Source organism: Arvicola amphibius, chromosome 8 (genome assembly GCF_903992535.2).
Source record: "Arvicola amphibius chromosome 8, mArvAmp1.2, whole genome shotgun sequence".
In the NCBI taxonomy this organism is placed as follows: Eukaryota; Metazoa; Chordata; class Mammalia; order Rodentia; family Cricetidae; genus Arvicola; species Arvicola amphibius.
In genome coordinates, this window is record NC_052054.1 from 104,622,467 (window position 1) to 104,636,083 (window position 13,617).

Genomic DNA, 13,617 nt, shown 5'->3' on the forward strand with positions numbered 1-13,617 from the left:
GGCCCTCACCAAGGAGCCAAAAGCTTCTCTTATGTGCATAGCTCCCAAAGACATACCTGCTTCCTTCTAGCCAGCTCCTCCTCTTCCCGTCTTTTTCTTTCTTCCTCCTGCTGCCTCCGAAGAATTTCTTCCTGTTGCCTACGGAGTTCTTCTTGCCTCTTTCGCTCCTCCTCTTCCCTTTTTGCCCTCATTTCTGCCTCTCTTCTCTCCTGCTCTAGCTGGATGATGAAAGAGAATTTCCATTGATTTGACAGCAAGCATAGGGTAATTTGAAGCAAAGCTTTTAGTAATTTCAGAGGTGAGAGGATGATGCTGCCATACACACTTAGCAGCACCCTGCTATGCTGCAATGTGTGGATAAAACGCTGAATCTCTAAGCTCCAAGATGGCATAGTAATCACTTTTCTGCTCTTCTAAACTACATGAATGTTCTTCCCACTTTGATCACCTCTTCCCTTAACATGACATTACACCACATCTCTAAGATGTGGGACACAAAGTGGCCAACATGAGAGTAACATCAGGAGTGTCCTCAAGTGTATGTATGGTATTTCTTTACTTGTCTCTACAGAACACCTTTGACTGGGATCTAACAGTGTGACTATAAGGTTTCAGCAACTACCAGCATGGCTGCTAGGAATGAATGCAGGGTTTAATCTCAACTACACTTCAGGTCTTCTCTTTTCTCACCTATATTCTAAGAGTCTCACCCAATTCTCCCACCCCAAATTCTGTCTCTTCGACTCAAAACCTAATCAGTAAAGGAGGCTGGTTCCTTGCCATGAAAATAAATTCTATCATGAAGTGTCCAAGACACTCATGACAGCCCTGCTCATCTTACTCCTCAGACTGTACCTTGGCTCCAAGTCAGATGAAATTACTTAACAACTTCCTGATTCCTGAATGTTCTCAAATCCATCTAGCCAGTACTATTTCCTTTAACTACAATTTAATTTTCATATCTGAAAACCCATGCTGAGGCATGGTGACATCCATTATTTGGAAATACATCCCAGTATTTGGAAAGCAGAGGCAGTAGAACCACCTCAAGTTTGATGCCAACTTGGTCTACCAAGTAACTTCCAAGACAATCAGAGTTACAATAGTGAGATCATGTCACAAACAAAACAAACTCCCACAAATCTTGAAGTGCAAAGTAATTTATGAACTGCTAGCTATCAAAAATATCACCCACTTCTCTAAGCTCTCTAATATACCCCTGACTACCCTGTAACTTTAACTGCCGCTTGTCTTCATTTCCTACCCACCTGTGAACTGGTAAACTACTTGAAATACATTATTCTTACCTACATATCCTCAGCAAAAAGCACTGAGGAGCTCTAAGAGACTAAACTCAAGAACTGTAAAGAACTACACTCTCTCATTTATGGAGACAGCTCTCATTATGGACCTTTTCATATTCTGGGTTCTATAAAGAGACCATAACCCCCTTGGGATACAAGATGCATTAAGTGTGACTCTTCTTGGGTGAGAGAATAAAGCAATTAGAACATAGCATGCTCTGGCATAGATATCCTGTTTTGGCAAGTTCTAAACCAAAATTCAAGATTGTTGGTTCCTTTAGAATCTAAAGATCATGCTGAACATTTCAGCTTCATGGCCGAGGATACAAGGAATGTAAGCCACAGATCAAGAATCTATAACAATGTAGCAGATATTTCCTAACAGTATTCGTGATGAATAACCATACCAAGAATAATGTAAGTAAAATATACATATGATCATGATCATCATTAAGGAACTTAATACTAACCAATTTTAATTGAGGTCTTTAGTTTTTGGCGGGAAAAGAGGGCACAAAAAGATAGAATACAAATGTACTTATCCCAGCTAAGTAGAAATAAACTAAAAAGAAAATAGTAGCTAGAGGAAAAGAAATAAAGCCTTGCATCCTACAGCTGGAAGGTACACAGTTGTGAAGAATAAGTTCCAGACCTTTGCAGCTTTGGCCTTCTCTAGTTGCTGAAGCTGTTCCAGGGAAGGGCCTGGTGTCGTGGTGTCCAAGGGAAGATCCCATACACTACCACCTTCCCAAACTGTAAGACAAAGACAAAACTGAGTAAACAAGAGCATAGTGTAGTCACACAACCACAGATGAAGAGGTAATAATGAAGAGATGTTCCCTGGACCTGAAATGAGCTCCATCATGTACTGTTCTGTCTTTGGGAGGAGTGTGCGGGGCTGTCTTGCTATACAGTCCAAAATAACCTTGAATGTGAGTTCCTCCCATCTCAGTCTCCCAAATGCTGAGATTAAAAGTATGTGCCACCATGTTTTGCTGTTTTGCTTTAAAAGAAACTGAGCCAGCACATTCTTGTAAATACTCTTCAACACATAATGAAAGTAAGGAAATATGAGACATTTACTGAAGAACCAATTTCATCCTTGTAATGTTCCGTATAAGTACCTGATTATGTCCTCATCTTTTAAAACTACAAAAGGAACACGGCAAGAATGGCATGGTAATTCCAATTCCAAATTCCACAGAGGAGAGATTTCTAGTAGCCATACAATCTCCTATTGCACACCAAGTAGAGAACCAGGCGGTTACACACTATATATTATTAAATGTTACTCAGCTGGTCATCTTATGGTTGTAATGTGAGCTACATCTCTTTGGAGAGAGCCTGGGCAGGTCTTACAAATTATACTTGGTCTTGAGTTGGAACCCCCTTATTTACTTCTACACCTGGCAAACAAAGTACATGGCCAGATGTAGAAGCAAATTTAAGGGTTTCCAAGCCAAACATGGGGATACATTCCTATAATACATTCGTATAATGTATATAATACATTCCTATATATATTATATAATATTATATATTATATAATATATATTATATAATATAATAATAATATATAGTATTATAATAATATAATACTATATAATTCTTCTCTGGAAGTAGAGCTCTCAGGAGGATTCTAAGTTCAAGGTCAGCCTTGGATACATATTAAATCAAAGTTACCTGAAACCTTACCTCAAAGAAAAATAAAACACAACAAAATTAAGGCATCAGAGTCTATTATTTTATTGTTAGTTAAACCTGTTGACACTAATTCTCTATTTTGCATTTTGTGGTACTAGAGATTTAATAGTGTTGCACATACTAGACAAGTATTTTACCACTGAACTTACAACCCCAGACATTATTTTTCTGCATACCTATTACAATATATCTGTGCAAATTAAATACTATGTGTATAAAACCAATTGAGTACTTAGAAGCTCCAAAAACCTAAATATAAATGAATACTACTAAAAAAAGACTAATGTGGGCTGGCAAGGTGACTCAGTGGGAAAAAGGCCATTGCCATCAAGTCTGATAACAAGAGTTTGACCCCTAGGGCTGACAGGGTAGTAGAGAACCAACTGGCACAAGTTGGCCTCACCTCCATGAGTGTACTGCCCACAGACACACACTATACACAAACAACTAACTAAGAATATTACATACACAGTAGGAAAGTTTTCCTTTAATCTTTTTGGGAAGGTTTCAGAAGGAAGACACTAGGCCCTCTACTGTCTACTCTGGAGGGTCAATTCTAAAACTATCACTTGGGGGACGGGGGAGAGAAATGGGAGGAGGTGGAAATTTTTAATTAAAAATAAATAAATAAAAATAAATAAAACTATCACTTGATGGCTCACCAACTCTAAAAAAGCTGGTTTTTAAGAATTTACCAGCCAATTGCTCTTGCCTCTAAGCGTTATTGGCCAGTCAAACTCTCCACTTTTGTGTGTATTATACCTTAGCAACAAAACAAGCTTACTCCACCAATTACAAATATTTTAAAAATCTCAACTCCCAAGTTTTCTAACTTGACACACAAAGTATCACAGAACAAGAGAAGGTGTCCATTTAAAGTGGGTATTTCTCATGCTAAGATTCGGCAGCACTTGCAAGGTTAGACATCTTTAGTTGCAACAGACAGAACATCATTACTTTCCGCACACAACCCTCCCCCCACACACACACACACTCCAGCAGAGATATCAAAAACAAAATACTTTTCAAGGCTAGAGATTTGGAAAAGCGGCATAGCCCTTGTCTGCCACAGAAGGGTCTGGAGACTGCTGTAGCACCACAAACAAAACAAAACAACTTACATTAGTTAGAACAATAAAAACAGAAACTGACTCACACAATTCAAACAGTTTACATACTAAACACTTCCTAGAAAGCCTTTCTTTGATCTACTACATATGAAGCTTCTTTAAAAAAAATTAGTAATAATAGACATATATGACATTAAAAATAACTATAAATAACTATTACACTCTAAATCCCTTATGTTGCACTATAAGCAAAGCTCAATTTTTACCTGTGGGCTGTGAGGCTGCTGGCTGAAGCTCCCAGATAGAGCCAGTATCTGGCACTGACACAGACCTAGTTACTGAGGGAATGATGTTCTGATCAGATATTCTGCAAAAGGGAAATAAAACGTCAATGTGTTCCTGTCACTTAAAAAATCAGATAAAGAGGGATTTCTAGATTACTAGTAGGTTTCTGAGTTGTCGGGATGCTGTCTTGTTTTGTTTTATGAAACAGTGTCCCACAATGTAGCACTGGATGACCCGGAACTTATTATATAGACAAGACTGGCCTCAGAGATGGATCTGCTTCTGCTTTGTTAATATTAGGCCCTATTTTAAAAGGATGAAAACTGGGTGTGGTGGTACATGCTTTCGATCCTAGTTCTTGGAAGACAAGCAGATCTCTAAGGTAGCCTGATCTATATAGTGAGACCCTGTCTTGAAACAATAACACCCAAGAACTGCATCTCACTTGTCTCTAAGGTCTTCTATACATCAGGTTAATCAAGCCCTCAGTATCTCAAGGGTACAGTTTGCTTACCATTAAAATAAGAGACCAAGCCAGGTATGGTGGCACATGTCTTTAATTCCAGCACTTGGGAAACAGAGGCAGGCAGACCTTTGAGTCTGAGGCTAGCCTGATCTTACAGAAAGAGTTTCAGAACAGTCAGGGCTACACAGAGAGACAATGTCATACATACATACATACATACATACATACATACATACATACATACATACATACATACGTAAGTAATAGAGGCCTGACTCTTAACCTGCTTACTTCACCACATGGGTTAAGGTTCACATGTGAAATGTGAAGGACTGATTAAGACAAGCAGTACAAGTTTGGAACAGCAACTGCTGAGACAACTTCAGGAGCTTAGGCAAGCACCCTGAATGAAAATCTGTAGTAGAAGGAATGAAGAATGTCTTCATAATTGCTTTGTCCACAGATTAATGACTTAATGATTTGGGAATTCAGTAAATCATGACCCTGTGATCAAATCTCTTTTTCAGATACCATGGGTAAAAGTGAAATTAAAATCCCAGGGTATATGATCTTTTGTTACAGGTTCCAAATGTTATCATCACTCTTAGATTATGATTCAAAAGACTGCATACTCTATAGGTAAATGCTTTTTAACATATGTAAACCCTTCTAGCTAACTAATTTTCAAGTCACACTATTTTTTATATACCATGAAGACAAGTTTTATGGGAATGTTCTGATGCTGAAAACTCAAACATCATATCAACATATCAACATTTCTTTATTCTCCTTAACTCATTCTCTCTCTCTCTTGTGTGCACACATGCACACACACACACACATACACACACACAGAATATGACAAATGGAATGACCACCAACCTCATCTTCAGAGCTTGGAACTGCTGGAGAAGAACAGCCAACTGCTGTTGCTGTTGAGATGATAAAGCTGCTTTCTGCTGTTGAGCCAAAACCTGTGCATACTGTTGCCTTTAAAATTAAAAAGAAAAAAAATATATATATATGACCTATCTATTCCATATATAAAATTTTGAAAGACAAAATCCAACATTTCCTTCCTAAACCACAATTAGAAATAACAATCAAATATATTTTATAATTCCATGTGCTAATAACCACAGTAAATTTTCTAATTCACTCTAGAGAAAACTCACACATGATGTTTCTGAAGGAGATACATATATATGTACATATAAAACAAATGACATGTATTATATGCATACCACATATCACAAAATGTCAAGATGATTAGTACCAATCCTTTCCCAAATTGTGACAATAAGCAAATCTGAACACCTATTTCCAAATGAAGAACTCTGCAAAATAAAATCACTTCTACAAAGTCTCAAATTTTATGTTTCAGCTTGGAAATTTTTAGATAATATCTTCCACTAACTCTCAAAGTTCCAAACAGTAAATATCTTCAGGCTTTCAGCTGCAACTTCTCAGTTCTGCCTTTATGATTTAATAGGAGCCACAGACAATCTATAAACAGGTTAAGTCAGTTGTCCAATAATGTTTTGCTTAAAAGAGGCAGCAGGCCACCAAGAAAACAGTGCCAACCCATATACCAGCACAAATGTTATTTCTTTCCCCAGAGTCCAGGGCTCAGGAGACTAAGGCTGCAAAACATAGTTTGAGGGCAGTTAGGGCTACACAGCTAAATTCTATCTCAACGACAACAAAATAAAGAGAGATAACGACTTTAGTGAATTGGTCATCACTCTACACCATTCCTAACAGCGTGATTTTTACTTCTTCCCGCCTTCGCCTCTGTTTTTTCTTTGTGTTCCTCAGAAAGTACTTAGTTCTTAAAATGTTTGTTGACTCTTTCCTCAGCAACTAAAGACCCTGAAAATCATAATTAGATGTTATTTTCTGCAACCTTCCAGCACTTAAAAGGGTAAGACTAAAGTCAGATGGACAGTGGGACACATGCCACTAGCAGGCTACTCAAGTATCACAGAAGCCTTGAGTTCTCACTATAAAGGGTGAGACTTGGGAGCAGATTCTATCTCAGGCTCCTTTGGTGCTGCAGTGCATCCTACTGCATCACTGCTCTTACTGTATTAAGAACTGCTGGTACTGGAGGTGCTGCATTTGGTATAAGGCAGTGAGTTCCTGCTGTCTGGTCAGGCGTTCCTGGTCCAATTCTCCCTGAGTGTAGAAAAAAAAGTACCATGAAATAAACAGCATTCAGATGGTGTCACTGAGTATACACACCTAATAGCACAGTAAACCCCAGACTTTTTACTTCCTACTCCAACCTTTTGCCCTTCAAACACACACACACACACACACACACACACACACACACACACACACACACACACACACACACTACTGTCTTTAAAAAAACTAAACACTGCCACCTAGTGGAATAAGGTGGTTCTCCAGCATAAGCCACATAAGGTCCTTACTCAGCACTATCCACGACTACTGCAAGCTGAATGCTGAACAGTGTTATGAAGAACTGTTATTGTAACTGAGAAATTACCCAGCACTCCAAATCTTAGTGGCTTGCTTCAAAGGTTATACAGAAATCAGAGATTTAGGACATTAAGGAAACGAGTATAATGACCTAACAGTTGATGGGATGGAAAGGAAATTCTCAGTAGCACATGATCAGTTCATAAAACTAAGGTATAACTATCCTTAAAATGTTGAAAATATGTGGGAAAAAAAAACCCTCTGAGCAACTACTCCTTCAAATTAGGTGTTATGAATACACTGTAAGTTAGAGAATACAGGCAGACAATTCCAGTAAGATGGCTGAAATTTTATAGTTTTATAAAGTTAAAAAGAGACAAAGAAAAATATAAGATCTATAATAATAAGAATAAAAACCTATGATAACAGACTAAACCTAGGCAAATCATGTATGAAGTTGTATCTTTCTTACATACGGATTATAGCTTGAAATAAAGCACCTGATACACAATGTGTTAGGGCAGGAAGCACCCTAAATTCAGAGACATCAGGAGTTAGGTACTAGTCAACAATTCACGTGAAACCGAGGTTTTAAGAACACTGCTTATGAAGGTCAGCTCTAATCAGTGCTACTTGAGGCAAAGATAGCAGCTAACAAGGAGGCAGAGTTTCCCAAAGGTTCCTGTTGAATGGGTACAGAGAAAGGCTTAAGAACAGCCTCATCTGAATAGGTACAGATTGTGACTCCCAACAGACTGTGTTGGGGAACAGACAAGGAATAAGAGCATGCCAAGAACAAAGTGAGCAACTTTTAGCTCCCGATACATGAAAGACACATCTCAGCTTCCAGACAGAAAATAAGACTCAAACCTTGCCATGTAAATTAAGCCAGTAAGTAATGATATACTACAATTGTTCTTGGGATTGAAAAGAAACAGCCTCAAACATGACATATGAATCATGGAAAAGAAAGCTGATGGCCAGTGATGGCCTGCCTACATTAATTCTTTAATGACAAAGCCTGTATCACATTCATCTTCACCTCTCAAAAACCTACCGTAAAGGTGTGACCAGTAGCCCTCAATATAGTTGAATAAATCAATGGTAGGTTACTGTAGACATTCAGTATTCACACTAAATTGAATATGATAATTTTTATCAATGGAGAGCCACTATTCACTCTAATTTAAGACATATAAAGGCTACACAAACAAACACCTAAAGACCTCCTCTAGCAAAGGCCAGGCTCAAGAGAAAATATTTCCCAGCTAAAGGTTTAGACCCTCAAAATTTCCTAACACACTATTGGCACTTATTTTAGGATAAGCCTCAAATGTAAGAAATTGTATGAGCGAGAAAATAAGACAGAAATGGAGGTGAGATACATGGAGGCAGAATGTAAATAAACAAACAAATAAATAAATAAATAAATGGAGGTGAGAGGAAAAGAATGTGCATTCTAAGAAAAGATAATGAGCAATTCACAGAGGCCAACCACATTGAAACACAAAAGATAAAAGCTCTGAAGTGAGTTTTGAAAGGAAGCAGCCAGATCCCTAGTAGTCAGGATAAGATAGTAGTCTCATTCTTTACTGGTTAGAGAAACCACAGATAGATTTAATATAGTGTATATAATGTATGCACACAAATGCACAATAAGTGTTGAAATGGTCATTACTGTTCAGGATGTAACTCTCCCATTCAAAAGTGGCCATTACCATTTCAATTTCCTTCTATGAAAATACTAGGTTGGGTATAATAGCTCACGCCTATAATCATAGCAACTCAGCAGGACCAGGAGGACCACCAAGTTTGAGGCCAACCTGGTCTGCAAAACAAGTTCCAGGCCAGCCTATAGCAAGACCCTGTCTCAAAAGAAAAGAGAAAGAGAAAACTACCATTTTTATCTCCTTCACTGCAACCCTGGGTTGTTATTCAGAGAAATAAGTACTCCTGAATCTATTGTGTATCCCAGGCCATCAGGAAGATACTCACCATATGAGGAGGAGGAGCTGGGCCTGGAGAGAAAGGAACCCTTCCCCACATTTTCATGATATCACCAAGAGGCTGGAAGCTTTCATCACACGCTCTCTTCACAAGCAAAGACATAGTAAAATAGCCCGCCTGAAACCATTCGGCCATCTCCTGATTGTTAAAGGGACCTAAACACAAGGGCAGTAAGAATCTGGTCAGGTTCAAAGATAAATATATTCCCTGAGTCTCGTGTTCATACAAACTTTTATAGTAGCTTACTTCAGAAAGTGACAAATAGTTTTGTATTAGATAGAGCAAAAATAAAATTCTGAAATACACAGTGTTTGGTCTAGTTCACAGCAGGTGCTCTGCTGCCGAGCGTCACCCCTACACGTCCTCAAGTGTCATCAATGCTCTAATGACTGTAAGCAGCACAACCGTCTCACCCTCTGCAAATACTCCTTCATCAGAAAACTGAGATATATACACAGAAGAGCAGATAAATACTTGTGGGCTTTGCTTCACTGAGGCGTAGAGAATATAAATGCTCAGTGCTAAACACATTCTCAAATTTTTGTTATGTTCTGCTGGAGATTAGTGAATGCGGGATAAAAAAATAATATAAAAACAAGTAATAATCAACTGAATTAGGGCAAATTACAACTTATTTACCCAACAAGACTAAATCTGGCCTTGAGAAAAAATAGCATTCTTTAATCGAGTACTTTAAACATAAAAATTTACAGAACATATAGACCAATCCAATGTTTTCTAGGCATTAAGAAATTTTTTTTTAAACGCGAATGGGTGTTTCCTTTGCACAAATGTCTGTGCACTACCTGTGGCCGGGTATCCATAGAGGCAGAAGAGGGTGTGAGATCCCCTAGAACTTAAGTCAAGCTTGTATCTTCTGGAAGAGCAATGAGTGCTCTTAACTATGAGTCATTTATCTAGTAATCATCTCTAAATTGTTAATTAAAATCATGCATATATGTTCTTTAACCACCATAGAACCAAGACATAAATCAACAACACAATACTACAAATCAACACAGGAAAGCTAAAAACACTTCCAAATTATTCATGGGCAAAAACTGTATGCGTAAGAGCATGTACATTCCACATACTCTTAAGTATAAACCATGACTAAATTTATTCCTGGAATACAAAGTTGATTCATTCAAATTATGAAAATTCACCAATAAGCTGAATATAGTGGTACATGTCTTTAATCTCAATGCTTGGTAGGAAGGGATTGCCAGTATTTTATACCACATTACATGTGGCATATAATTATTTCAGCTTGTCCAGAAATGTTGAACACCCTTTTAAGGAGGGTGGGTACATGTTTCGGCAGTGCATAAACTAAAACAGCTGCAGTGATACCAAGATGACTAGCACAGCCCCTGCACAAGGATGACACCCAAATTTGTGAAGTGTTCTATATTTTTTTCTGACCTTCATATATGCCAAAAGAACTGAAATAAAAAGCACCAAGAAGAAAAAGATTTTAAAGGGGGGGGGGGGGGAAGCCAGATAAACATGCTTACCACTAAGCCTAACAATCTGAGTAAGATTTCTGGGAACAAAAACTGGAAAAGACACAATGCTGCAAGTTGTCTCTGACTTCCATACCATGTATGCCAATATGTCCATACATCCACACACACATAGGTTACACAGTTAAAAAGCACTTATTGTTCTGGCAACAGAACCCACAGGGCAGCTCACAAACACCTGTATCTCCAGTGAGATTTGCAGTGAGGATTGACACCTCTGGACTCTGTGGGCAACTGCATACATGTGCATATAAAACCAGCCCTGTGCGCACGCACACACACACACACACAATTAAAAATAATAAAAAGAAAAAAATTTAGAGATATGTAAGATGAGTAGGGCAAGCAAGATGGCTCAGGAAACATATGCACTTACCACATAAACCTAGTGACCTGAGTTCTATCTTAGGAACCCATGGAAAGGTGGAACAAGAGAACCAACTCTACAGAGCTGTCCTCTGACCTCACACACTGTGCAAATATATAAACAGCGAGAATAATAAGCTTTATAAAAGATAAGGATCTATCCCCAGATATACACAACCATGCCTAACAGAATGATTTTTGTCAATTGGCTTTATTATTTCTAGCTACTTAGGAAGACAGGGGCAGGGGCCTTCAGCCCAGAAGTGTGAAATCACTATGTGTAACACAAGACATTGTCTCAAAGAGGAGAAAGGAGACTGAAAAAGAGGAAATCTCTATTAGACACAAAAGCACAGGTAAAGATGCTCAACAAAGCAATCAAAACTACAAAACAATCCAGGTCTGGGGGAGGACATTCAAAATCCCAGAACTCTTAAAGCTGAGTCAGGAGAATTAAGAATTGGAGGACACCCTGGGTTATACAACAAGACACCTCCTGTCAAAAAAAAAAAAAAAAAAAACAACAACAAAAACCTTACATACAACTGAGTATCCTAGTAACTACGAAAATAATAATAAAAGCTAGCAAGGATGTAGACAAATTAGAATCTGTGTACCTTTGGTTAGAACATAAAACAGCACACGGGAGGCAGAGGCAGGCAGATGGCAGCCTGGTCTGCAGAGTGGGTTCAGGACAGGCACCAAAGCTACACAGAGAAACCCTATCAAGAAGAACCAAAAAAGAACATAAAACAGTACAGAAGCTGTGGAGAACAGTTAAAACTCATTTCCATATAGTCTAGAAGCAGGTGTGGTAGAACATGTCTAAAATGCTAACATTCAGGAGGCTGAGAGAGAGCAGCTCACAGGATGTATCTGAGCAACACATGGAGACCCTGAACCACAGTAAAGTATCATTATACACTTGCCAGAATGATTTTAAAACAAAGAAAAACCCACAAAATTTATTATCTGTACTCTGGTACAGATATAAGGAAACAATAATGTCAATAGAGGGCATATAGAATTTTTCAGTCACTCTGGAATTAAAAAACTAAAGATGCACTGCCATAGTACTTGCACTTCTGATCACTTATACTGAAGGTATGATATACTTTCACATACTGCCCATAAATGTTTACAGCAGTTTTATTTATAGCAGTCAAAAAATTTGAACCACCCAAATGTCCTTCCTTAGATGAATGGCTAAACAAACTACTATAAATTGACATCATTCACTATGACTCAGTAATACAAGGAAACAAAGTATGACTTTCCAAGTCACCTGCATGAATCTCCAAGGATTATACTAAATGGATAGCGCCATCCCCACCATTCTAAAATGATAAAATATAAAAATGTAAAACAGATTGGTGCTTACCACATCTTAACAAAGCAGTGTGGAAACGAAATGTGTTGCTATGAAAGGGAAACGATGCTGCTAAATGCAAAGATTCTGAATCTCAACTGTCAACACCCAGATGTTCTGCCACTGAGAAACACTGGATGAAGGACAATTTCATGTGAAACTACAATTATCCCAAATAAAATGAATTTATTAAAATGCACATATGTACAAAGCGCTGTTCTGAGGTATCTTAACATTATATTTGGATGTTAACGATGAACAAATATATACAAGACCAGGCAGAGTAACTTCTATGGAAGAGAATAAGGCAGGGAAAGAGGACTAAAAGTAGATGTTAACATGCTGGAGCCCTCAAAGGATATATTCAGTAAGTGTTGTGCTAAAACTGACATTAGCATACCAACAAAAACAACTCAGGCTCTAACAATTTTAAAAACAGAAATAAATCTATATGGGCTTTTTACAACATTCTCTCCTCTAACTCATTCAAATCGTTTAAGGGATTTATTTAAAATACATGCAATCTTTTCTTAGTCATTTTAGTAATTCTCTGTTGTTTATATATAGCAGGTCTATTTCAGCAAATCAGTCAAGGTTCTCCAAAACTGCTGCCATCATTTTCTGTTGGTCTAGGTATCAAAGCACAGAGAATCATTACCTGCCTCTTACCCAGCTGGGATGTGTGGAGCTCAGATAATGCACAAACCACTTGCTGATACTGTTGACATTTTGGTCATCACTCTCTACTTGTGTTCCTTTTCCTATGTGATCTTCTTTGTATTTACAAAGAAACTCTGTGGACTTTGTTTTCTATTATGCAAACAAACATTAAACAAACACCCCTTCTCAGGAGGTTCTGAAAGTGACATAGATACTTCAGTACTTAAAGTGAAAATGGGCTGTTTACCTTGGATTTCCCCCTGAGGGTCTTTGTAATACCACTTTTGCATTGCTTCGTGCATCAGTGGAATCGGCACTCCCTTAGCTCTGTGCTCCTGCAGTTTTGATGTCAATCTTTCATCATCTAGTGCACTGTCTTGGAGATAAGCCACCATCTTCTCGGCTTGCT

General features: G+C 38.1%; 1 protein-coding gene and 1 non-coding gene across 2 annotated transcripts in view; one reads left to right on the forward strand and one right to left on the reverse strand.

The window, feature by feature from the left end:
* Gigyf2 (GRB10 interacting GYF protein 2) overlaps window positions 1-13,617 on the reverse strand; it is a 138,606-nt gene that overhangs the window by 33,515 nt on the left and 91,474 nt on the right. Inside the window, 7 exon segments of the mRNA XM_038338585.1 lie at window positions 57-218; window positions 1,957-2,057; window positions 4,345-4,445; window positions 5,712-5,819; window positions 6,916-7,007; window positions 9,276-9,442; window positions 13,456-13,615. Coding sequence (XP_038194513.1) covers window positions 57-218; window positions 1,957-2,057; window positions 4,345-4,445; window positions 5,712-5,819; window positions 6,916-7,007; window positions 9,276-9,442; window positions 13,456-13,615 — 891 coding nt within the window.
* On the forward strand, window positions 10,596-10,705 carry LOC119822045. The gene has a single exon (XR_005286656.1). It is a non-coding gene; the product is annotated as a U6 spliceosomal RNA (small nuclear RNA).